This window comes from Sander vitreus, chromosome 15 (genome assembly GCF_031162955.1).
Source record: "Sander vitreus isolate 19-12246 chromosome 15, sanVit1, whole genome shotgun sequence".
Lineage (NCBI taxonomy): Eukaryota > Metazoa > Chordata > Actinopteri > Perciformes > Percidae > Sander > Sander vitreus.
This window is the reverse complement of record NC_135869.1, coordinates 24,824,206-24,851,280: the sequence shown is the minus strand read 5'-3', so window position 1 is coordinate 24,851,280 and position 27,075 is coordinate 24,824,206. Positions and strand designations below refer to the sequence as shown.

The 27,075-nt window shown below is 40.1% G+C and overlaps 1 protein-coding gene across 1 annotated transcript; it reads left to right on the top strand.

Moving 5' to 3' along the window:
* Positions 1 to 1,227: 1,227 nt before the first annotated feature.
* card11 (caspase recruitment domain family, member 11) lies at positions 1,228 to 27,075 on the top strand. Its single transcript, XM_078269113.1, has 25 exons — positions 1,228 to 1,496; positions 8,742 to 8,941; positions 9,098 to 9,235; positions 9,869 to 10,045; positions 12,777 to 12,925; positions 13,985 to 14,164; positions 14,244 to 14,390; positions 17,046 to 17,171; positions 17,319 to 17,513; positions 17,648 to 17,803; positions 18,488 to 18,551; positions 18,638 to 18,837; positions 19,041 to 19,147; positions 19,318 to 19,358; positions 19,492 to 19,612; positions 19,706 to 19,907; positions 20,389 to 20,515; positions 20,611 to 20,854; positions 21,450 to 21,531; positions 21,876 to 21,971; positions 23,220 to 23,334; positions 23,590 to 23,772; positions 24,912 to 25,033; positions 25,997 to 26,112; positions 26,668 to 27,075. The coding sequence occupies exons 2-25, from the start codon at positions 8,752 to 8,754 to the stop codon at positions 26,870 to 26,872; spliced, it is 3,483 nt and encodes a 1,160-aa protein (XP_078125239.1). The 5' UTR covers positions 1,228 to 1,496; positions 8,742 to 8,751; the 3' UTR covers positions 26,873 to 27,075.

The following is a 27,075-nucleotide window of genomic DNA, read 5'->3' as shown; positions in this document are numbered from 1 at the left end:
TGCCTTTAGGCTATTTCATAGTTAGCCTACTTCAAATTTCTGTTTCACATCTTTATGGATTTTTTTTAACAGTTTAATTGACAAAAAAATTAGTTTTTAACACTTGCATTTTGGTGTTGTACAAATTACCCCCCAGCTGCATTTTCGTTTTCTGTATTTTACAGCTGGTTACTTTAGTAGCCTGTATGTCTACTGCTGGATTAACACCATAGACTGTAAATATTAACAGTCTATGATTAACACCCATAATTTACAGGTGTTTCTTCTACATCCAATTTTCAACAGAAACAGGCTATTTTGATTTGTTCAAGTAGCTACTTAAATTCCTTTTTGAGGTAATTACCTTTCACTGTTTCCATTGTGATACCTTATAATTCTACATTTCAGATATATCGGCTATAGTATTATACAGATGGCCCACTACTCCTTCATCCCCATACTTTGTAGATAAAATAGTTAAAGGATTTCAATCTATCACTGAGAAGATAAGATTTTTTTTTTATATATATATATATATAAGTATATATAGTAGCCCTATATTGGAAACAAAATGTACAAAGTATCAAAAGTAAAAGTAGCCTAATAATGCAGAATTGCAATGTCACTTTTTTAAATTTAGCAAAAGCCTACTGCAATATAAAAATAACCCATTACTTTTAAAAGTCCTGCATTGGAAATGTCACATAGGAAAAAAATACGTAGCCAAAGTAATATCAGCAAAATGTAGGCTACTTGAATTAATAAAGTAAAAGTAGGCTACTCTTAAACAACAGACAAATATGACCCCTGTGATTGTCACACTATTATATAGCATATACATTGATTATTATTACTAAAGCATTAATGTGTAAGCAGGATTTTTGTAGTTCTATAATAATTTATAACAGTGTAGCCTAACATATTTTAATATTTTGTGTAACTGTAGAGTCACCAGATAGATGGAGTAAAAAGAAGAATATAAAGCCTAGTGAAGTGAAGCAGGCTACAGTTCCCATTTGGTATTTCCATGTTCCAAGAAATCCTTTGCCTGTTGTGTTGATATGTTGTGTGATCATGATGAAGGAGTAACTGACCAATTCTAAACGTATAATAGGTCCCTACGCGGCCAACGTATCTGATGACAGAGGCGCTCTTCCACACCTCTATAGCCTATAGTGCACTTGTTATTTCCATCTGCGCTCACACCGCCCCCGCTTTCGCTTTCTCTCGCTCTCTCTCTCTCTCTCTCTCTCTCTCTCTCTCTCTCTGTATCTCAACCTCACACATTGAATCGGGACCACAGCTCCCATGCGCTCACTCATCACTACTACGTTTCTTTAAAAGTCATCTCTCTTTTGGATAAATGGAGACAACCTGTACGCCCCTTTCATCGATGGTGAACCAACCGGTTTAAAAACAGCAACATCACCAAAAAAACAAAAACTAACAGGCTACAACACCTTGGCCAAGTTTGATTTCCCTTGCACTCTTTGGACATCTTACCCGCCGCATCTCAGGTAGGCAAAATAACTCTACCCCTCTTGTTTTCGCATGTAAGTGAAGCGTTGATCGCTTCAGAAATAAGCAACTATGTTAGAGAAGTGCCCGAACAGTGATAAACGTGCGACAGTTTGAATGGAAAAAAATGAGAAGCCGAGAAGTGATATTACACCCCGGATCACCGCAGCAGTCTTTCAGCGGGTGTGTCATCTCCACTAAAATAGCCTACATCTGTCCAAACTCAAGTCACTTAGACTTAGAACTCTAATAAACTGCAGGTTTGTCCCTTAAAATAACTTGTTGATACTCAGATGGGATCAGTTTTGCACATGTGCAACAGCATCTGTGAATGTTGTCAGCATATCCTGTGGTTAGGCCTAATGACAGTTAATGTTGCCTTGGTTGATATATTCATGGCTTGTAAATGAAGGAAGTTATTAGTTTGGCAAACACAATAGCTGAATGTCTGTCAACACTGTGTTTGGGATTCCAATAGCAGGTGCACAAGACAATGAGATCCAGTGAGTGTGATGCAGGGGAGACACACAGGTCATGTACAGTAGCCTAGTGGCTTCATACACTTTCTCTAATAAAATATCTAAAAGCAAAAATCCTATCAGATCTAATTTTTGTCAGTTTAACGGTGCTTGACATGGAAAAGTTTGTAGTCTACGGTGCATTTACAGTACACTGAGGTGATTGCATCCTGCATATTCATCACGATTGCATTGATCTCAACTTGATGTCATTTTTTTGCTGAAATATGTTGTAATATGACTGTATGATTATAGCAATATGTTTTAAGCAATAGAAAGACATCCTCCGTTTTAGAACTATGCACGAACAAAAAAAAACAATGCTTTCCATTACACCTTACAACCAATGTGCATTCATTTTTCTAACGTAACAATGCTATGCAGAAAATGCTCCATTGGAAGATTTAATTCAGTTGTCCTAACTGGGACGTAAAAACCATCAGAAACACCTATTTGTTTGTTGTTTGTTTTAGTTTTTAAAGAAAGAAGTAAATTATACAGTACAGTTCGTTAGTTAGTTAGTTCTATTTTATTTCTGTGTCATGCCAAACATTTTGGCCCATCCCACATGGGATTACAAGACACCACAAACTTACTTGTTTAGCAAATGTCTTCCTGTCGCATATACAAATCATTTGGAGAAATACATGAATACAAATATATACATATACATATATACACACACACACACACACACACACACACACACACACACACACACACACACACTTTACATACAAACAACAAATCCTCAACTACAGTACATATGCAAGCCTTTAGAGGAACTTGCACTTGCATATCAAATTTCTATGAGCTCCAGCTATTCTGCCAGACAATGGAGCCTTTATGATGGTTTGTACACCTGAACCAATCATATCTGCCTATCAGCTAGCCGGCCAGCCAATCTCAGTCCAGTACACTAACAGTAAGCCTGGGAAACAGCCTCTCTAGGACCGTTGAGCCATGTCTCACTGACTGATATTTTCGACCCTGAAAAACATGATCATGCATGTGATACAGAAATCTGGAACGTCATCAACAGTGGAAAGCAAACCATTCTTTAAGTTCAGTGAATTTGGTGCCCTATGTGATGTTGGATTGGATTGCACTATGCTTAACTCCTTTACTTATTAGTCAGTGGCACACTTACCCCCTCCTTCGTTTGTGTGTGTGCAGAATATAGCTGTGGTTGGCTGAGAGTGTAATAAATCTGGGTCACAATAATGCTCTCTTTGTTTGACAGATTTGTGCGTGTTCATACAAGAAGACAAAAGAGAAAATTAGTAATATTTGTGTCATAGTAGAAGTAACTCCATACAGATCATTTGGGCTTCTGAGTTACATTAGCAAACATGGATATACCTATTCATCACTAAGAGAAAATATCAAACCTTTAAATCGACTTTAATGTCTCGTCTAAAAACACGGAAACAACAATACAAAAGTTATTGACTTGTTATATGGATGCCGAGTCATTGTAGCAGCAAAGGCATTTCAATCAGGAGAGACTTCGTTGCAGATATGCAAAGATTTATTGTACATAAGCATAATATGAAATGTACAGAGTCTTTGGAGATTAGACTCATACTAATATAAATATTTTAAAGGGGTAGAGAAGCCAGATATATTCCCCCCCGATGGAGCCTAGACACTGGTGATGGTGGAGAAAGAACACGGAGACCGAACGAAGGAGCTGTCTGCCGGAAAGGGACTCAGGTTGCCGTGATTGACATTGACCAGAGGTGGAAGGGGAGGAGGAGGGTTGCACGTTTGCCTGAAAAGATGGCTGATAGCAAGGAGAGAAGACATTTAAAGCAGGATGTCATGCTGTGATTGGATCATGAATTTTGTGGCCAATTTTGGTTGGTTTACTGAAAGGTGAACGCCTCTTAACAGCTGTATAGTTTTAGGAAGAGATAGTGGTGATTGAAGTTATTTAGAAGTCTTCCTGAAAGAATTTGCGTTGAGCTCCATAAGAGTGTATGAGAAGGAAACGTGAAAGAGTATAGATTACATGAAGACTAACTAATGTTGGTTACTGGATGCATATGCTGTGAAGATGCGAGGCAAGCTGCAAGGCCAGCAAGATGTCTTTGTAGCAAAAAGTGCAGGTCTTAACATAAATAAATTATGCTGCTTTCTCGTGTATCACAAAGGAGACAGTGTGGCCCCAACAAAGTGATGTGCACAACAGAAAACGAGTATTTCCATGGTTTTCATTTTTACAAGTTTGTTATGCAGTCGCTATTTTCAGCACACTTTACTGCTTTCCAGTGCAGATATTTTACTCACGATATACTGAGCGTGATGCCTGATAATCTGAGGTGAGATATTGACGCTTTAGATTACCCAAATCTACGTGAAATCTCCTGTGACAAATTGAAACCCAACTGAACTATATACTTTTAGACAACGTGCTGCGCAATGAAATGACAATTAGTCAATATAACTCATTAGAGCAGTTTCTCAGTTTCTTATATCTGTATGATGTAGGACTAAATTCATTTATATTTTAATGTTATAATTTACAATGTTAGTTTTGAAAATATTTCTCCCTCAGACTTCATTTTATTTTTTTATTTTCATTTTATTTACATTGCAAATTATAAGTCTGTGAAGGTTTTACACCAGTTTGATTTTGGCAATAATGATGCATTTTCAAACATGGCATCAGTCCAATTTAAAAGTAATCATACTGTACATTATGTGCTCACATGATATGTATATATGGATGTATAAATAATGTTAGTTGGAGACTATAACGTACGTTCTTTGTTGACAACATGGTGGTCGACAACACCGAGTATTTTACATGGAGTATGAATTTGCAGATGCAAAGAGCAGGGTAACTTATATTCAGAGTGCTAATGTTAGCAGTAGTAACCCTGGTAACTGTGATCAGAGCAAGGCAAGGTGGTAAACAGTTGAAATACTGAGCAGGGTGTTAGAAAATAATGGAAACAACAACCGCGTTGCTCAGTGCATTAGAGTCCTGCAAGACAGTAAGTAGTCGTGTTTGTGTGTCTGCCTTTGTTTAAGGCTGCAGTTGCTGAAAAAAAAGGAGAAAAATACAAGGTTTAGTGCGAGGACACGTGTGTGCACGCACACACACACACACACACACACACACACACACACACACACACACACACGTAGACTGCTGTAAAAAAAACAACAACTCCCCTGACCACAATACTATAAAGAAAAGTAGCCGACTGAGAGGACTAAAACAGAATAGAGGAAGAGAGCTACTCCTCCACATCTGGTGTGAAAAGGAGGAAGCAAGGATGAGTTTTCTCGGTAATGACATCCAAAATAAGAGAAGAGAGAAGAGGAAACATGTATGTGGTTACTGAAGGGGTCCGTGTCTGTGTGTGTGTGTCTGCATGCACTGTGTACTTCTGCATGAGTACACGGGTGTGTGTTGGTGTGAGCGCTTGCGGTTTTATCATCTGCTGTGACTGTGGCAGTATATACACTACACACTACATAGAAATAATAGCTTGAGAATGTGTGATGTTTCTGTCTGCCTCAAACTGCATTGGAAAAGCAGCTCATCATTGACGTTGTTCACTGTCTGAGGGTCTAAATATTTGAAAATGTAATAATATAACATAGAGAAAGTCAGAGAAATGAGCTGAATTTGACTGAAGATCTGAGTGGTGTTGATATTTAGAAACTGGCATTGCTGATGCATCCTTTACAATTTAACCAGCATCTGTCTGTATGTGTACAAGCGCAAATTTCCACATGCACGGTGCAGATGACAGTTGTATGCAAAAGTGTGTGTGACTGTGTTTGTTTATATGAGTAATGGCATCAGATAACATTGATTTGCCTATATGTAGGCTACAAGTCACAAAGCAGGATTGTAGGATAACACCCACATGGCCAGATGGCATGCAAATCCCAGAGATGCATGGACAGTGTGTGTGTTTGTGAGTGTGAGTGAAATGATAAGAGAGAGGAAATCAAGTGGGAGTGAGAGGAAGATAAAGGGTGTAGAAATATGTCTCTGGAAAAGTAAAAAAAAAGGAGAGGTAAATGGAAAGATGTCAGTTGGTTAAAGTATATGTTGTTTATAAGGGAAACGGATGAAGCAGAGAATGTGTGGGACCCAAATGAGCAAGGCCTCACTCCTCATGAAGTCTCACATGCTTCTTTTGCAGATAATCATCAATGATCAAGAGGCATGTCAGTTGTAAATAATGTTAGCCGATGTTAGCTTGTTGCAAACATGAACACACGTTTTGTGCTGCACCAAAGCTTGTTAAGTGAGTGACCAAACAAGGCTAGATAGGTTATTAGCTGCTCAGCTGCAGCACATTAATGCAGCATGTCAACGTAGGGAAGACTGCGCATGGTTGTAACACTTTTTTTATTCCTCAGCACTTATAACTCGCAAAATGTTTGTGTTAGATCTCTCAAATTTTGACATAAAGTACCAATATTTGTCTACAACAAAAATCCTCTTTCCAACTTTTCCAACTATATCACAGAATTGATGAATTGATGTCCATGTTAAGTTGTAACAATAAGAGTGAAGAATTAAACACGATTACAGCAAATACTCAATAACCAATTCTAACTAAGGTCTAACTCGCTACCTGCAGCTGTCAGATGCTTAGTACCTCATGTGGTGTGAGTCCAATATAAGTGCTCAGTCAAGGCATCCTCTAGACTTTTGACAGCTGTCTCGATCTTTGTTCTCTGAGGTTTCCTAATTTCTTGCAGTATCTGCTCAATATCACATGGCAGATAAGAGTGTTCTTTGGGGACAGACCTTACTGTCTTTCCCTGCCTCATCTCTTCTGATGCAGATTTAGTACATGTGCAAGCACACCCCTCCGTTTTTCACACCAACTGTCTTGGCATTCTGAAAAAAGTGGGTTTAGTTGTCATTGGGGTTTGTTGTAACATAAAATAAAAAAAAAGATTTTACAACCACCCCCACCCCTGTCAGCCATTGTATAGTCTATATATCCACGACGTTCCACTTCTGGGATTGCTCCGTTGCCGCCAGATATTCGTCGGAAAATCTGCCGGATTTCACTCATTTAGGCCATATATCTGCTGCCTAGGCTTCCTTTTTGTTGGCATTTTAAACTCTGGTCGATTTATGAGGACTTTTCTCAGATCTCTACAGCGTACATCTGTTCAATCTGAGTTTTCTGTTGTACAGCTAAAACAACTTTAAACGTACACGTTCCACCAAAACAAGTTCCTTCCGAGCCTATTTTGCAGCGGCACAGCGGCTTTTCTTCGGTGCTTAGCACCGCCCAAGACGATTGTGATTGGTTTAAAGAAATGCCAATAAACCAGAGCACGTTTTCCTTCCATCCCCGTATGCTATGTGGAGTAGCCAGACTCTCCTCTAGCGTGCTTTGGAGGAGGGTCTGGCAAAGCGAGACTACCTATGGTGACACCGGCACTCTGCTAGCTGCTGTCAATCAAACACCGACACCGCCCCTCCACAACTTGCCTTTATTATCACGCAATAATATTACAATAATCATACATCATGTGCAATATTTTTTCTGTCCTGTCCTTAGTGTTTTATGTCTTAAATTATTCTTGTTTTCAGCTATTTATTGTCTATCTTGTTTTTTATCTCTAATGCACCTTCAGTTGTGGCATTCACTTTCATTGTACAGTATGGGTCTCTGTGCAATGACAATGAAGGTTTATCTTTTCTTATCTTATCTTATCTTATCTAAAATAACTATTAACAATACATTTAAAACCACACTGACATTATTTTGTACAACAAGAAGTGACGACTAAATGTGATGCCTTTAAAATGTAACTCGAGGCATCATCTGGCTCTAGATTAAAGTCAGCATAGGCTTACACTTCATCCTGAGGGAGACAATGTAAATGTGTGTATCAAATTTCATGGCAGTCCATCCAACAGTTGTTGAAACATTACCCTAAACCTAGCACAGCTATAAAAAAAATAATAGCCATATGCAATAAATTATTTATTATAATTATTAATTGTTCACTTCAGTATAGTAAGTATGAAAACGTATAAAATACTTCATCAGCATGTTTTAAAACCATTGTTTTTGGGTGTGTGGCTGTGATTACCTCAGCCTGCTTTCCCTCAAAGCAGGAAGAGGAAAAGCCCTCAGAGTAGCATGACTAGCACGGCTAACAAAACAGAACAGATCTATTCAGTTAATCTCCTTTAGTTGTACACAACTAACCACATGTAAACTAAAACATGATTACAACTTGTGGTGCTGGTGGTGTGAACCACACCCCCCCAAAAAACAAATGTGTTATGTTGTAATCTGATTTGAGTAAGATACATTGCCATACAACAATTCACAGCTGTGTGTGACCTAACCATCTCATTACCTCACACATACAATATTGCACTAATTATGCTACTTGCACACTGATTACTTCATATTTAATATAATACATATTTTTTGTTAGATATACTATGTATGTAGGTTGTACATTTTATCCTACAGTATATAGTCATAGACACACACACACACACACACACACACACACACAGACAGACAGACAGACAGACAGACAGACAGACAGACACACACACACACACACACACACACACACACACACACACACACACACACACACACACACACACACACACACACATTGTAGTGCTCCCTTGCAGTGAGCATCTCTTTGAATCAGTTAGGATGATGCAAAATGACATAAACAAAAGAAAGTACTACTACTTTTCAGGGTTTAAGAGATGGAAAACGGGACATATGATGACGTGGAGGCGCTGTGGGAGAAGGTGGAGTGCAAACGTTACGAACTGTGTCGCACCATCTCCCCGGCAAAGCTCACCCCCTACCTCCGCCAGTGCAAAGTCCTAGATGAACAGGACGAGGATGAGATCCTCAACTCCATGCTGCTGGTCTCCAAAGCAAACCGCACAAGTAGGTAGAGGGATGTGTGTGCATACAGTATGTATCAGTCATGTTGCCCTCACGCAATAGTTTTCTCACCCTCTTAACCTGAGTTTGTGTGCAGTGAGAGAAAGTGCATTTATGTTTCTGTGTGTTGAACTTAAAGTATGTCAATCAATCTGTCAGGCCGTCTACTTGACATCCTGCACACTAAAGGAGAGCGGGGGTATGTGGCGTTTTTGGAAAGTCTGGAATTTTACTACCCTGAACTGTACAAGCTGGTCACAGGGAAGGAGCCCACGAGACGCTTCTCCACCATCGTAGGTGAGACACACAAGTTTGGATGCAGACACACGACGCACACATCTATGCATGGACACACAGCTTTTACTTACCGCACAGATAATTCATATTACAGTTTGACTATTATGGGTTTTAATGGACAATAAACTGTATTTTTGAACTGACTGTATCAAACTAAGTGAAAAAAAGATCTGATCATTATAGGCAACCTTGAAAATGTGAGTGAGTTTTTTAAACTAGAAGACCTCGCAATGTTATCGGAAATGAAGAATAATTGGTGCATCGTCCCTGTGTGATTCTGATCCGCTCCAAATGTTGATGTATTCTTTCTTAGCCGATGCTACACCCTTCCACCCAGTTTCAGGGAAATCAGACCTATAGTTTTTTTGGGAAAAGTAACAGTTAGAGAAGAAGAAGTACGTGAAAAATAAACACATTTAACTGCCAGATGTAGAGCTGGTTTTGTAGCTCTGTTCTGGGAGGAACTTCCATCAATTACACAGACAGTCTAAGCCTACAACACTTCTCATAGATCTCGATCGGCTGGTGCGGTCCTGTGTTATGTAGAGTAGATGATGTATCATATGAGATATCATACTCTGTGATGTGTCTTTTTTTACCCTCCTCTCCTCTCCACCTGTTTTCTCACGGCAGTGGAGGAGGGTCACGAGGGTCTGACCCAGTTCCTGATGAACGAAGTGATGAAGCTGCAGCAGCAGTCCAAAGTCAAGACCCTGCAGCAGGTGGAGCTCAGCAGGAAGAACTGCACCCTGGAGGACGAGCAGAAGAAGCTACGGCTGGCCAATCAGGAGCTTCAGGCCTTCCAACAGAGTAAAAATACACATTATTATTTTAGGCAAGGCAAGGCATCATAAGGTTTATTTGTAAGATAAGATAAGATTAAGATAATACTTTATTGTCATGGAAACTTGTCTATAGCACAATTCATACACAAGGCAACCCAAAGTGCTTTAAGACAAACCCTTTTGAGCAGACATTTTAGATATGTTGTGTTTATGACATGCAAGCTCCCCTCTATCTGTGTTTCTTCACCGCATTCTTTCCATATATGACTTAAAATCAATGGCAAAATCATTGATAGATGCTTAGTGTCTCAAATGGTTGAGCATTAAATCCAAGGGGGTAAGCGAGCATCCGGAAAGCGTACCTCCTATGGAGAGATTCTGAAGCTAACAAGCCATCACCTTCCGCTAGCATCCCATTGACTCCCATTCATTTTGGCGTCACTTTGACAGCGAATAACTTTACATCTGAAGCGTTTAAAGACTCTATTTGCCCATTGTTTATTTCTAAAGAAACACGACAATGTATAAAAGGCTCCATTACCTTGTATCTTACGTTATGGCCCCGTAGCAGACGTTTTTGTAAAAAATAGGCTAATGAGTGTGTCATAACCACGCGACAGTAGAGAAATTACCGTATAGTACAGGAGAAGCTCGCAGGCAATCGGGGGGAGAGTCCATGAAAGCATCAGAACAAAATGTTTCAGCAACGTTTTGCTCCTGCTCCTACGCTCATGGACAGCTCCTACTCACGCTCTCCGTCTCTGCAAGATTGGGAATGACTGAGATTTCTTTTGGCACAGCTACCAGAAGACTTACAACTTTCAGACAGGTTGCTCACGTCACATCTACGTCGTCAAGCTCAGTTGGAGGCTGCACAGTAATGCTCAGCCATCACCAGAAAAGTGCTTCTAATTGACTTCACTGGTCTCCGTCGAAGTCTATGGCGTTGCTGTGTCCATTTCTTTTACTGTCTATGATCAAATCCAAACCAAAAACGTACCACCATTTACAAAAACTGCTACCTCACCACACATGCTTGGTTTACGGGTTTGCCCTGCTAGGGGCACCACAGCTGTTTTTTTATTACAGTTTTTTCACGATCGCTGTGACAATTTTTTCAATACTTTTAACAACTTTCCTAAACTCGTAACGCACCAACACACCTACAACACACGATTGACAAAACAGTTAATTTCATGCTCAAAATCACACATTGTAAACTAAACTCCAACACTGATTTTCAAAATACAATAATTCACTAACACAATACACTGTGTTCACCAAAACAATGCAATCATGTGTCTAAGTCAAATAATTCTTCCAAAACACTAACACATGTTCTCTTCCAACAGGAACATTTAGTCAATCATAGAACAATGTCATACAAAACACTAACATCAGATGGAATTACAGAAACTGCATTATTTTAAATGTGTCAGGTCTGTCCTTATACAATAGATAATAGTATATTGTATCGATCATAGGTTGTGTTTTGGACTGCAGTTTCTATTGAAGGCTCTCTACATTTTTGTTTTGTTGGGTTTAGTAAATGCATGCATATTTTTTTTTCATTTCTTTTTTTAAAGATTATTTTTTGGGCTTTTCCGCCTTTATTTGACAGGACAGCTAGTTGAGAAAGGGGAGAAAGAGAGGGGGAAGACATGCAGGAAATCGTCACAAGTCGGATTTGCGTCGAGGCATAAACCTCCAAGTATATGTGCACCTGCTCTACCCACTGAGCCAACCCAGCCACCGTTTTGTTTCTTTTGCTGCAGAGATTCAATACAAAAAATGAATGACCCATCTCAGAGTAGCTTTATAGAATGTACGGTTTACGAAAAAAAGGAGACAGAGACAGAATTGTCCTGGTATTCCTCTTCCTCTCCCCTCGTGAAGGCATTTTTCTTATTTTCTGTGTTCATCTACAGTATATTGTTCAAATAGGTCCTCTTTTACTCTACTACCATATGATCATTTTTATGAGTTTAGGAAAGTTGTTAAAAGTACTGAAAAAAGTGCCATAGCGATCGTAAAAAACTCTAAGGCAATCACAATGTCTACCAAAGCATATTAATGAAACTAGGACACTGTGGTATATGTTATCATGTCCTGTCCATGTCCAAGGCTAGTTGAAACCTGCAGCTGGTAAAACAAGCACATTCACGTTTAAAGAAATTCTAAAAACCCCCCAAAAAATGGAAGAATTACATTTCAGGCCATGTTTCTCTGACAGCCTGTTGGTAAACATCTAAATGAGGAGGACACAGTTATCATGGCAACTTTATTGCAAATTTCCTGGTCAGGGTAAATTAGCAAAATCTCACTATCCTTAAACCACAAGAGAACATGTCAAAATGTATAAATATATGTAACTGAGGGTTTTACAAGTTGCATAACTCATTAGAACTATAAAATAAAAACATGGGATTCTACTTCTGAACCGAGAAGGCACTGCACATCTTCTCTTGATTATCGAACACTCAGTTAAAGGCAACATTTGAACATTTTCTTTTAGTATTTTACAAGATTGGTTCATTTATATTTTAAACAGTTTATTCACATGATTTGTTATCTTTAAAAAAAATAACATTGAACTCTTTGGGGTTCCATGTAAATGCATTTTCTATATTTATGTTTAAGCATAACATTTTCATAAATTTTGCAATAATTGCTTAAACTCATAGATGGTTACCACCTAAAAGTCCGGACAACCCAGTCATGTACTACTGTATAAACGATTACACTTTGTTCTCCAGGGAACAATAAGTTGAGAGAGGAAAGAAACACCTACAGCGATGAGCTGCTGAGAGTGAAGGATGAAAACTACAAACTGGCCATGAGGTACGCCACGCTGAGCGAGGAGAAGAACATGGCTGTGATGAGGAGCCGAGACCTGCAGCTAGAGGTACTGATGGACACGTGAATGCATGAAAATACTGCCATTACACTGTGTAAAGAAATGATAATTTATGATAACCATTAACAATGAGCTTGGAGGAAATGTGAGGATTTGAGGACATTAATAAGTTGGGGGGGACCAACTATCGTTTTGGGGGAAATTTTGGATTGGAACAAAACAATGTTATTATGCTTAATAAAACATCACATTATTAATTTCACATGTTTTAATTTCAAACAAATGATGTATCTGAATACAATACACATTTTCTACAGGCTCAGTCCTAGCCGGACAAGCCAGACCCACATCAAGATGTTTGGTCTGGGAACTCACCATTGACAGTTGTCTTTCAAATTCCCTCTGCACGCAATAGGATAGCTCTACAACCAACCAGAGCAACGTTAGTTGATAGATTCAACTTTTGCCGTATCCGGTCGGCAAAACTCCGAACACAAGTGCCGTTCTTTGTTCTTTTCTCAAAGAAAAGCTTAACTCTTCGAACCGATTCCAAAGACCGTTGTTCGCCAGCAGCAGCAGCAGCCATCTTCTTTGTTTTCAAGTAGCAGGGAATTCACGCGGAACCGTCGCAACTCTGCCGCTATTATGTTAAGCCCGCCCACCGACTTTTGACACGATGTGATTGGCCTGTCTAGAGTTTGGTTTTTCCAGCTCGCAAGCCAACGGTGAGTTAACCAGCACTGAAAATGTGACGGACCCTGGCTGCAAATTACATTTGCTGTCGCTAGGGTGCGTCTAGATTTCTAGGCTAGCTCAGTCTGCCACTTTAAAAAAAAACAATTTCAGTGCTGGTTCCATGGTATCAGAATTTTGGATAGTTGTCATGTGAACATTATTTGGTCATGTGACAAAGGCTGGGAAAATTGGCAGAACAGGCAGCCAAGTGACAGTACTCTGATCCAATGGAAATCACAATTGTCAGATTGACAGCACTCGTTGGGACCAGGGGGGACAATCATATTTCAGGGGGGGGGGGCTGGTGCCACCCTGTACCCCCATTCTAGCCCCGCCCCTGCTATTCATCCTGCGTCCTCACTGTCTGTATAGGTTGATCAGCTGAAGCACAGGCTGAACAAGGTGGAGGAAGAGTGTAAGATGGAGAGGAGGCAGAGTCTCAAGCTGAAGAACGACATTGAGAACCGGCCGAAGAGAGAGCAGATCTTTGAGCTTGAAAGAGAGAATGAAATGCTCAAGATCAAACTACAGGAGCTACAGTCCATCATACAGGTAAGGCCTGCCTCAAACGCACAGTCATACACCAGTTATACATTCATACCCAACAATGTGTGTGTTTCTTATTACACAGCCTGGCCCACTACCTGCATCAGACAAGGCCATCGTTGACATTTTGGAGCATGACAGACAGGAAGCACTAGAAGACAGGCAGGATCTGGTCAACCGCCTCTACAACCTCCGCGAAGAAGTCCGACAGGCAGAGGAACTACGAGATAAGGTAACAAACACACAAGCTAGGAAGTGACATTTTTTTCATTACTATTAACAACTTTCCTAAACTCTTAACGCACCAACACACCTACAACACACGATTGACAAAACAGTTAATTTCATGCTCAGAATCACACATTGAAAACTAAACTCTAACACTAATTTTCAAAATACAATAATTCACTAACACAATACACCATGTCTACCAAAACAATGCAAACATGTCTCAAAATCAAATAATTCTTCCACAACACTAACACATGTTCTCTTCCAACAGGAACATTTAGTCAATCATAGAACAATGTCATACACAACACTAACATATTACAGAAACTGCATTTGCCCTTATACAATAGACAATAGTATATTGTATTGATCATAGATTGTGTTTTACACTGCAGTTTCTCTTGAAGCCTCTCTACGTTTTTGTTTTGTTGGGTTTAGTAAATGCATGCATGTTGTTTCTTTTGCTGCAGAAATTCAATACCGAAAATTAATGACCCATCTCAGAGTAGCTTTATAGAATGTACGGTTTACTGTATGAAAAAAAGAAGACAGAGACAGAATAGTCCTGGTACTCGTCTTCCTCTCACTCGTGCAGCAATTTTTCTTACTTTCTTACTTTCTTTGTGTTCATCTTTATTGTTCCTTTTCCACACAAAATCAGCCCAAATAGGTCGTCTTTTACTGTATGTACTACAGTAACATATGATCATGCGATTGAAAGCGCCTCAACACCTGAGTGTGTTTCCTAGATGGGAATCAGCTGTCATCGATGTGTTTCTCAGTAGCAATGGAATAAAATGGAACAGCTGTTCACTTTGACTTTAGCCTAAACATTAGGTTTAGAACATGTTATCTGTTCTGAAATACAGTGTGAAAGCATTTGCAAATTGGTCAGTAAAAATCCATTGTTTTGGTCTTAGTTGAGCTTGTGTGTAAAAGAAGTTCATGCATTTAAAATGTGTGTTAACTGTATGCATTTTGTGTCAAAGCAACAAGAAATGTGTTAATTGTACAGCCGACACAGACGGATGTTGTGCTAACTGTGTTAAGAGTTTAGGAAAGTTGTTAAAAGTATTGAAAAAATGGTCATAGCGATCGCAAAAAACTGTAATGAGTGCAACAGGACATATAGTAGGCCTACAGAACAGCATGTTTAGAATCCCCAAAACACAGATTAAAACGCTTCAAAAAACGAACAATGATCTAACAAACAAAAAGAACAAGAATTTATTTTAGATAGCCCTAGCCTTATATGATTCAACAGGAGTTAAGAGGGAACAGTGTTGAGATTTATAATAACGTAACTTTCTGTATGGATCATAGTATTACAGGTATTTTATCTGCTGAACCATTAACATTTGGCAATAAAACTGATTTACTTGACAAAGCAGCATTTTAGCAGAATATTGAAAGCAGCAGAAAGGCAGAACTTTCAAAAAAAAGTTCAGAAAAAAAGAGTACATTTTAATATCTGTAATATCATTGTATTAGGGCATATCGCACATTTTCCTCATATCGTGCAGCCCTTATAACTACCCTGAAATTGTGTCAGATGCAACATAGTGTCGCAATATTATCATCTCTATCTATATCCTCTTTTAGTCTAATTTGTTTAATATGTAAATGGTGGTATTTCTAAATGATCTGATAATGTTATGTAGTCATTGTTTTGACCTTTTGTTTGACTAGTTTATTACTGAACCCAGCAATCACGTGCCACGCCGTCACATCCTGTGCCACCCACTACCACAAGTACATTCTCAACCTGTGGGAAACACAACTGGTCATATATAATCACACATTACACAGGGGCCATTTTACTGCAGAACATTTTTTTTACACGCTTAACATTGATGTATGTGTAAGTTAGATATGTGGTCTTGGTTCAACCTCGAAGGGCCGCTGGGGTGTGTGTGCGTGTGTGTGTGTGTGTGTGTGTGTGTGTGTGTGTGTGTGTGTGTGTGTGTGTGTGCGAGAGAGAGAGAGAGAGAGAGAGAGAGAGAGAGAGAGAGAGTGAGACTGTGAGAGTAGTACACGATATGTCATCCTGATTGATATCACCTTGCGTGTGTGCCGCGCTTGTGTGTAACGTTTACTGTTTTGGCGTGTTAGCCTAAATAATAAATTAGGTAATCTGGCTTTCATGACTCATTGCCTAGCCTCTTACTGACATCCCCGCAGGTTACTGGTGGCAATTAGGTTTGCAGCAAGTATAAACACATACAGTTTGGAACTGTGTGAATGTGAAGCACAGTGAGGCTGGGAACAGACAAAGGTTAGCAAAAACAGACTCTAGAAACACAAACCCATGACCAGAGAGCTTAATGCCCATGAGACCATATGTGAAACACACCCTGTGCAAAATCCCCATCTAAGGCCTCTTTCCCTGTAACCTGTATCTAACCCTCTGTGTTTCTCTTCCTGTATTTGCCCTTGTCTAATAAACTATAATTAACCCCACTTCTGGTGCGATATTTGTCTTTGTCAATGAGACTCTGGGAGAATTGGTGCTGGGCCTCATCTCTGGCTCGAAACGCCTGTGACAGTGGGGGGAGTGGAAGTTAGCAACACAACATTCATATTCATTCATTCAAGTGTGTGTGTGTGTGTGTGTGTGTGTGTGTGTGTGTGTGTGTGTGTGTGTGTGTGTGTATAGTACCTGGAGGAGAAGGAGGATCTGGAGCTGAAGTCCTCCACACTGCAGAAGGACTGTGAGATGTATAAGAAACGCATGGACACCATTACTGTACAGCTAGAGGAGGTGGAGAAGGAGAGGGACCAGGTGAAAGCACACACACACACACACACACACACACACACACACACACACACACACACACACACACACACACACACACACACACACGCACACTTGAATGAATGAATATGAATGTTGTGTTGCTAACTTCCACTCCCCCCACTGTCACAGGCGTTTCGAGCCAGAGACGAGGCCCAGCACCAATTCTCCCAGAGTCTCATTGACAAAGACAAATATCGCAAGCAGATCAGAGAGCTGGAGGAGAGGAGCGATGAACTCCATATCGAGATGGTACGCAAAGAAGCCAAGCTGGTCACCTTGGAGGCTCGGCTACGACGGCGGTCCAAGGACATTGCTTTGGATCAGGTTAGACACAGTAGAATAAATGAGTGTACAATTTGTGTAATAAATGCTCACATTGCATCTCTGGAACTTGCAGTATTTCCAATTTCTAATTTTGAAAACCTGCCAATAATTCCTGTGCCTCTCGGTTTTTGCAGAGTTTGCCGAGGGACCTGCCTCCGACCATCATCTCTCAAGCGGAGGACTTTAAACCCATCCAGGGCCAATCAGAATGGTCCAGTGATGAGTCACCAGAGGAGAAGTTCTCATCTGAGGAGCCTCGCCTCAAACGCAGACCCAACCTCAAAGCAGTGGTCAGCCACTGTCTACTACTAACACTTAATTCAATTTTCAATTCAATTGTATTTATAGTATCAAATCATAACAATAGTTATCTCAGGACACTTAACAGATAGAGTAGGTCTAGACCACACTCTATAATTTCCAAAGACCCAACAATTCCAGTAATTCTTACTTACTTATTTATTTATGAAGCATTATAACAAAGGCCAGGGAAGAATTCAATTTAAGACCCAACTTAGGACTAAAAAGGTTCTTACTTACCATTATACCACACATTAAACTACTTACTGTCTTACTCTCAAGTTTAAGAGAAACCTCTGAGAGCAACTCTCGAGTGATCATATAATTACTTAATCACATGTATGAGCAGGAACAGCCAATTCAAGTAAAAGATGTACCCTACATCTGCCATATTGGTGATTCTTTTGAAAAATCCTTCCATTTTACTTGTTGATGTTTTTCTGCCAAAACATATCAAATGTTCTTTATAAATAAAATCCTTATTATCTCCAGTAGAAATGACCATGTAAAATAAACAATGTCATATTATTTTGTATTATATATACATGGAGATGAAATAATAGTGAATAACAAATGGATGAAATGGAATTGAAACGAAAACCTAGCAGTCAAGACATTCAGCTGCTGGTAAACAGAACTATTTGTAACAGTAACTTTTATGCTTTGTATTTTAGAACAGAGTTAAGTCTCCAGTCTGTTTACCCAAAGAAGTCAACCCGGAGGCCACTCAATCTGCAGGTAACACATGATCATATAGTTAATTCACATTCCACCAGTGACATTTCCCTGGTGTAAGTTGATCCACATTTGTCTCCAACTTTCAGCTCTGTCAGTCAACGGAGGAGATTTTCTGGAAATCCAGAGGCGAAACTCGAACGGCAATAGCATCTCCCTCCCTCCCTCCCCGAGCATCCTGATGTCCCCCACATATGCACCCTTCTCAGCTCTCTCCCTCTCCTCCTCCTCCTCCTGCCCCAACCCACTAACCTTCAGTATGGTGGAACAGTCCAACAGGCCAAATATGGTGAGATCTACTCTCTTAAACCATTGCTACAGTTCATTGTCTTTTTCACACAAAGAAATGATGCAGTATTGTGTTTGGTTAAAAATGAATATCTGATGCGTTCTCTCCGTATAAGCCAAAAAGATTTAATAGAACAGTTCTATTGTCGACCTGACTTGAAGCTTCGTTCACTTAAACATCTAACTAATCATTAACATCTACAGCTGCGTTACCGTAACGACAGTATCCTGTCCACACTGCCTGAGCCACCAGAGAAAGCATCGCTTTACCGCAGAGAGAGGGAGAAGGAACATGACTTCCACCCGCGCAGGTAATTACAGCACCATACCAGAATATACATGTCTGTAAATCTATACTATTGAGATGTAGATGGTTATGTGCCACGCGTATTTCGTCCTTTTTTTATGAATCTGGGCTGGTTTGAATTCAATTTTCTGTTATGAATGGCTTCAAAATAGTCTGATGCTTGGTCTCTTTTAGCCTCTCGGACTATGATAGTGACAACATGGAAATGGAGTTGGGTAAAGAATACTTTTACACATTGCCCAAAATCGTACTAATAACGTTTCTGAACTGAATGACCGTATTTATCTTCTGTCTACCGTTTTTTAAATAACCTCTCTGTCTGTCTCTGTCTCTCCGTCCCTTCCTTAGAGGACGAACCGCATGGCCCACCTTCTATCCACTCATCTTCCTCGTCGCATCAGTCAGAAGGGATGGACAGTTATGACCTGGAGCAGGTCAACAATATCTTCAGGAAACTCTCTCTGGAGCGGTACAGTGTAGATACTCATGCACTCACATGCACAAGAATCATTGCAGGGTCAAACTTACTTATAAACACCTTCTTCTTTTTTTGTGTGTGCAGGCCGTTCCGTCCGTCTCTGTCCTCCTTCTCTAGAATCAGCGCTTCCCTGAAGCCGGTGCAGGAGCTGACGTTACTAGGCGACAACCTGCTGAGGGACATAACTTTGGTAGGCGGCAACGACAGCGGGATTTTCATCTCTGCTGTCCAGTCGGGCTCCATGGCTGAGAAGGCGGGGCTACGAGAGGGCCATCACCTCCTATTGGTATGTAGTTTACTTACTGCGTGGGTTAACTACAGGCTCACACTGGGCTGCAAGATGAGTAAAAGTTCAGTGAAGTAAATTTGTGTCCAATAAAACCACTGGCTGTACAAATTGAAAAGAACCAGTAAGAACCTAGACATTTGACAAATGTGCATGGACATTTACAGATGAAAGGGTAACAAATCCAGAATCAGCATCAGAATCAGAATCAGAAAGGGTTTTATTGCCATGTACGTGTTGTTGGTGCATGTCACACATTCTCTAGAAGCTAAAACCCATTTTTTACCATCAACAGCTCTTTATTTTTAGATGCCTGTTTGTTCGTCCAGTTCTATAAAATTATAATAATAATACATTTTAATAATAATAAAATTATCTATAATCAACGGACTAATTACAAACCAAAATTTGACATAAAACACCCAAAACATTAATACTTTAATCTGTCATTCATCTGTCTTTGATGTGATTGCCTGGCCAGCTTGAGGGCTGCATACGTGAGGAGAACCAAAGCATTTCATTGGATACCAGCACTCAGGAAGAAGCCCATTGGACGCTGCAGCACTGCTCTGGACCAGTCAAGTTGCACTATCGAGCCAACTTTGACTGTAAGTGTTGTTTTTATTGGAGTTGTGTATATGTGTTTGTGTAGTATACATATACTGTGTATGTAAATTCAAATGTGTGTCTGTGTGCCCTCTAGCCTATCGTCGTCTTCAGAGGGACTTGGCGGAAGGCCCGCAGGTTTCTGGCGACTCCTTCTACATACGGGTCAACCTCAACATCTCCGCCCAATCAGACAGCTGCTCTCTGAGCGTGCGCTGTGATGAGGTGGTGCACGTGCTGGACACCAGGCACCAGGGCCGCTGTGAGTGGCTATGTGCTCGTGTCGACCCCTACAACGGCTTCGACTTGGCCGAACGTGGCACCATACCCAGCAACTCACGGTATACACACGTTTTTTAAAGGCTACATCCACACTACTACGTTTTCATTTTTTAAAGGGCATTTAAAACAAAAAGACATTCAGACATTAAGAGTGAAAGTTACATTAAAACCTTTTGCTTCGTATATGAAGCCTGCACATGTAAATCACATTCCACAAAACAGCGTGTGTCAAAGACAAGCCTGAGCATGATGCAAAAGTCATGTAACAGTTGAGCAGCCATGCAAAGTTGCTCAATATCCAGTCCAGCCACACATGCATGCACGCATGTGCGTGCATGCACACACACGCACACACACACACACACACACACACACACACACACACACACACACACACACACACACACACACACACACACACACTCACACTTGAGTCCCACAACCTGTTTTTTTCACCAAGAAGCACAGGAAGCAGCTTGATGGAGGACAGCCACTTAAATGACATATTAACTTTTCTAATTGTATCAAAATCATGAGTAAGAATTGTGTGAATTGTGTGTGTGTGTGTGTGTGTGTGTGTGTGTGTGTGTGTGTGTGTGTGTGTGTGTGTGTGCGTGTGTGTGTGTGTGTGTGTGTGTGTGTGTGTGTGTGTAGGGCCCAGCAACTGCTCCTGGTAAAAATTCAGAAGTTAGTATGTCGAGGCGGGAGAGATGAGAATGAAACCCATCGCAGTAGGGTAAGAAACTTCCTGAACTATTTTTAAAAATGTTTTAGCAAAGTAAAAAAAAAAAAAACATGTACTTGAATGGCAATACTGTAATATAGCCAAACATTCACATTTGATTAAAGCAAAAATGCTTAAGAAACTCCCCTGTGGCATCTAGAGGCACATCCTTCACTGTTCTTTGTCTACTTGTCACAATCCCCTTCACTAATGTTTTTTCATATTTATCATTTTTTTATAAACTCTACTTTTTCACTTTTCACAAATTCACGCATTATTCTAAGTCAGAATTGTGCATTACTTCAGAAAAACTAATCTTTGTTTGATCTATAAGTTGTGTGTATGTGCCTGTGTAGAGCAATTTACAGCCAGAAGAAGCCAGCCAGTCACCTGATCCTAAAGCCAGCCCACGCATGTCTAGAGCCAGCATCTTCCTCACTCAAATACTACAGGTAATGAAGTGCAAACTAAACCTCCTGTTGTGGAACTTTTTGGTGCAATGGTGCACCTCTGCCACTGACTCAGATGTCTTGTGTTGAACGCACTGGAACATCACTGTGACGTAAAGAAACATGCATTTTATAATCAATTACTTACACCCTGTAGCCTCTACTTCCAGATAACACATTTTATTACCACATCCTTGCAAAATGTGAGCCATTTCACAACTGCAAAACAATATCAAAACATTCATAAAAAAAAACCTTATAACTCAGGTATCACTTTGTATGCTTGGTATAGTTCAAACACATACATTTTTTGCTAAAATTATTTCTTTGTTTTTCACATCAGTAATTCAGAGTATCATGCTCTACTGTAGTACTGTTTGGCTAAGTAGCCTATCAGTTAAAAATAAAACAAAGCTATTCAACCAGATTAAAATTTGCTCAAAGATTATAGGACTACCTGTAGCACACTCCTTTCAGGAGGCTCATAATAATAGTATGCTTAGACTGGCCAGAAATATTTCAAATGACTCTTCACATGTCTTGCACAGTGAATATCAGCTTCTGCCTTCAAACAGACGCTTTAGAGTTCATTCTTTTAATCGCATCAGACTTAAAAACTCTTTCATACATCAATCTATCCTATTGTTAAACCAGCTACATTAAATCCAGTGCAATACTTATTTCAGGGATATACGTCTCCAAGACGTTGTCTGTGTGTATGTTTATGTCATTTTCTGCTGTTATACATGTTTTCTTTGTTTTTCCTACTTGGAAGTTTATGTCAGTTGAGGTAGTGTTTCATGTATGTCTGTTGTTATAGTTGTTGTAGTTATTAATCTCATGTATGTTGGTATGTATGTGTATGTCCTTTTTTTTCTATATGAGCTACCCAGGGATGCACAAAGAATTTCAGCCTTGACTGACAATAAAGTTGTATCGTATAGTATCGTATCGTATTGTATCGTATCGTAGCGTTAAACCATGTCACTCTGCAACTTATTAAGTAGCAGGTATCCTGAGCAACATACTGGCTAACATGATGTAGTATGAGTATGATCTAGTGGAACTAAGAAGTGAGCAGTCACAGTAATGAGTAATTGAGGAGGTTGTACTCCAACATGTTTCCCCCAGTTGGAATTATTGATGACATCAGAGTAATCTCGCAACATTGTTTTCCTAAAATGGCAGGACAACTGAATAAAGAATTAGCTCAGATGCCGCCGTTAATACTTTTCTGTGTCTGTTTTGAAGTTTGTCAGCAGGGTGGATATCAAGTACAAGCGAATGAACAGCAATGAGCGTGTGAGGATCATCAATTCAGGCAGTACACTACCCAGACAAGGTCTTGAGGCTCTTAGGCCAGAAGGTGAGTACATAGTGATGCAGGAGGATCAAAACCTCACATGAGCAACCAGAAGAAACATCTGGAAAAGGCAATTTACGTCGGCACACTGCCAAAAAATTCACACTTGAACCTTTTAAAATAGTTGAAATGTTAAAACTGCCCATGGGTGTATCATTGAGTGTGGCTCTTTTGGTGTGTGTGTGTGTGTGTGTGTGTGTGTGTGTGTGTGTGTGTGTGTGTGTGTGTGTGTGTGTGCGGTGTCTTGGCTGTAAACAGACGCTGCCGACCCAGACAGTGAGCTGAGCAGGAGTTTGAACCTGATTCCCTACAGTCCCGTCACCCCCCAGCGGACCCAGAGGAGAAGACCGGTCCTATTCTCTCCCAGTGCTCTAGCCAAAACCATTATCCAGAAAATACTCAACATGGGGGGAGCCATGGACTTTAATATCTGCAAACCAGGTCAGTGTGTGATGGGAATAAGCAAGCTCACTGCTAAACATATCATCTTAATGTCTTCACAAGGGTTTGTTTCCATTTCTTTGGAATATTCCCGGTGTGCTCACCTATTGTGGATCAAAGATGGGGGAGATAGTGGCTAGTTTAGGGGGAGAAAGAAGCTACTATTGGGATTCAGGTCAGGTATTGTACTGCATTGTGGTGTAAATGTTAAGGCGTGTAACCAGAGAGACGGTGGAGGCAGGATAGCAGATGGCCTATTTGATATTTAGGATGATGATGCATTATGATGACTACACAGAGGAGTTTAACCCTCTTGTTGTACTCAGGTCAAATTTGACCCGTTTAAACATTCTATATCAGAAATTTGGGTTTCTTTGACAAAAAAAACTGCCCCAAAATAAAATGGATTGTTCCATCCAACTCTCTTCGCAAGTAAAATGAAGGAACAGATCACTACTTTGATTGAATCTTGGGTGTTTTATAAAATTGTATAGCATTTGAAAAAACAATGAAACAAGATCCTAACTAAACTTTCACGTTGTGATTATCCACTTAATTGTAATTGTTGAAATAATTCTTAATTTCAGCTTTTTTTTTTACTGATAATGTAGGTATAATTTCATATGAATTAGATATATTGACCATACATTCCAAAGAAAAGTGTAAAACTGGTGGTAATAAGTTGATCCGGTGGTAGTAAAAGAAAAAGTGCAAAGAGAAGCAACAAAAACCTCAACGAATAAAGCGTCAAAAAAACTCAAAAAAAAGCTTCTAAAAAAGGGTTGATTTTCAATTTTTACCCGGGAGGACAACAAGTAGCATGGTCGACGGAAAGACAATACGAGGGTTAAATCTCCATTTCTGGGGACACAGGAATTTAACACTCCCATGACAAACAAACTGCTCCCAGGACAGTGGGGTCAGACAAGTTGCCATTGCACAGAGTCGAACATCTGGCAAACCAAGAGACTGTATCATGACATGTCATGAGATTCCCCAGGGCAAAAACCTCAAAAGTTTCAGTTCCTTCTGTGTTTCTGTGGTGATCATTAACAAATGAAACTGTTTCACAACATTGTTTTAGAATGTCCTTTCTTTCTATACTGTTGTATTTTACTCTGCTATATTCTATTGTTTAGACACCCTGTCCAAAGACGAGTTTCATCTGAAACAGAATGTGGAGCCTTTCATTCACTACAAAGAGAAACACGCCACATTTGAATGCATCACCCGAGAAAACATAGAGGCTGTCGCTTCTAAGGTAGGCTATTAATGACAAGAGTTTTTGTGTGTATGTGTGTGTACGCACCTGCATTTATGTACATATGTGTTCTTTTTAGAAAATGCCCCTCATAATGAAAACGCACAGAATAGTGTGGCGGTGGCAGTAGCTCAGTCAGTAGGGAGTTGGGGTTGGGAACCGGAGGGTTGCTGGATCAAGTCCCCATACAGACAAAGTATGGTGGTGGATGGTGGCACTGCCAAGGTGCTCTTGAGCAAGGCACCAAACCCCAACTTGGTACCATACCCAACCCTCACTCTGACATCTCACCATTAGTGCATGTATAGGTACTGAGCGTGCCTGTATAATTCAGGCCTGTGTGTAATAATAACATTCCTTGCAGGATTAATAAAGTATACATTATTATGAAAAACGACTCTTACTCTGTACAGTAAATATGTAGCAGGAGCCAGCAGCCAGGGGGAAACAGCTAGCCTGGTTCTGACCACAGATTTTAAGAAGTCAGCTCTAGAGGTGCTGGTAGGCAGAATTTGTTAAAACTGGACAGAGCCAGGCTAGCTGTTTCCCCCTGGCTGCTGGCTTTTGCCTCACACTGACTAGATGTAAGAGTGTTCACACAAATCTACACATTTAACTCTCACATCAACCGTGATGTATTTCCGATAATGTTGAACTATCCCTTTTTATAGTATGTGTATGCTACCCTATTCACGTTTTTATTTTTGATGTTATTGATTTCACAGATTCATGCATGAATTCAAGTATTATTTTCCTTATTTGGCCATCAGAGGGGGAAAAAAAGTTGTGATTTTATCCGTATTATGTGAAAAATACCAGTAAATGTTAGATGTTTTATTGTGTTACTGTATGTGAGGCCTTGTGTGCTCATCTCTGCGTTCAATCATGTATACACGTGTCCGCATTACACAGTATATTCTGCGTTTATTCGTAAAAGCTCATTTTTTTTCCACCCGTCACCAGGGCAAACACTGCCTGCTGGAGGCTGAGCTGAGCTGCGTCAAAGACCTTCTGCGGAGAGAAATCTACCCAATCATTATCTACGTCAAGATCTGTGAGAAGAATGTCAAGAAGCTACGGTAAGGCCTGACAAACCTCACTTATTTGCACACATTTACCCAGTGCCTGTTACCCACAGCTGCATACCACAACCCTTTTTCCAAACGCAAAGACGTCAATCCCTGCGTGACACTCTGACTCCAAGCAAGAGGTGAGAATGAACCAGTTAAAGGACAAGTCTGCTGAATCTCTTATACTACGCATGTGGTTTAATGCATAATCAAATTCAGCAGCCTGCAGACAATAGTTGTGAACTTGAAACAGTGATAGGAGTTGCTAAACAAGAGATTTAGGCACCTTACTCAAAATACAATATGGCTATTCCATCTGTGTGTTGATGACATTGTCAATGGAGAAACAACAAAACCTGATGCATGACGTATATATTTTGGTGGGTTGTGCCTGTAAATAGACACAAAGTTGACCCGTTATTGTCAGCCTTTCTCAGAATTAGAACAAAGTGCACAAACCACTATTGCAAAGTGTCTACAGGATTTTATAAGAAGTAATGGGTTCCAAACATGACCACACTCACCACCGCAGCGCTGCTTCCTTCCTGTTTCCTGTCTACACAGGAAGTTGCCTCTGCGCGTGGAGTCAGAGGAAGAGTTTGTGAAATTGTGTCGGGCAAAATTGAAGGAGCTGGAGGGCATTCCCTGCCTCTACGCCAGCCTGGAGCCCGAGGCCTGGGCCGGGACAGATGATCTCATCAAGGTCATCAAAGACCGAATACTGGAAGAGCAGAAGAAGACGGTCTGGGTGGAGCAAGACCTCCTGTAGACGATAGTCTGTACATGAACATATAAATGTGTAGCTGAGCACCATAAAGTACCTGTATATCGTGCTTTTACACATACATATTTATCAAAAACGGACATGTAGACACTCACACTGCTGTATACTTAAATAAATACATTATATATTTTGTAAATGTTTGCCTTTACTTTGATTAAGAGAAATAAACAGATGGAAAACATCAAAAA

Coding starts and splice junctions, on each gene's coding strand:
- card11 (XM_078269113.1), top strand. CDS start 8,752: ATGGAAAACGGGACATATGATGACGTGGAGGCGCTGTGGGAGAAGGTG. Junction 18,552..18,637: donor GGAGGCCACTCAATCTGCAG/GTAACACATGAT, acceptor TCCAACTTTCAG/CTCTGTCAGTCAACGGAGGA. Junction 21,532..21,875: donor ATGAAACCCATCGCAGTAGG/GTAAGAAACTTC, acceptor GTGCCTGTGTAG/AGCAATTTACAGCCAGAAGA.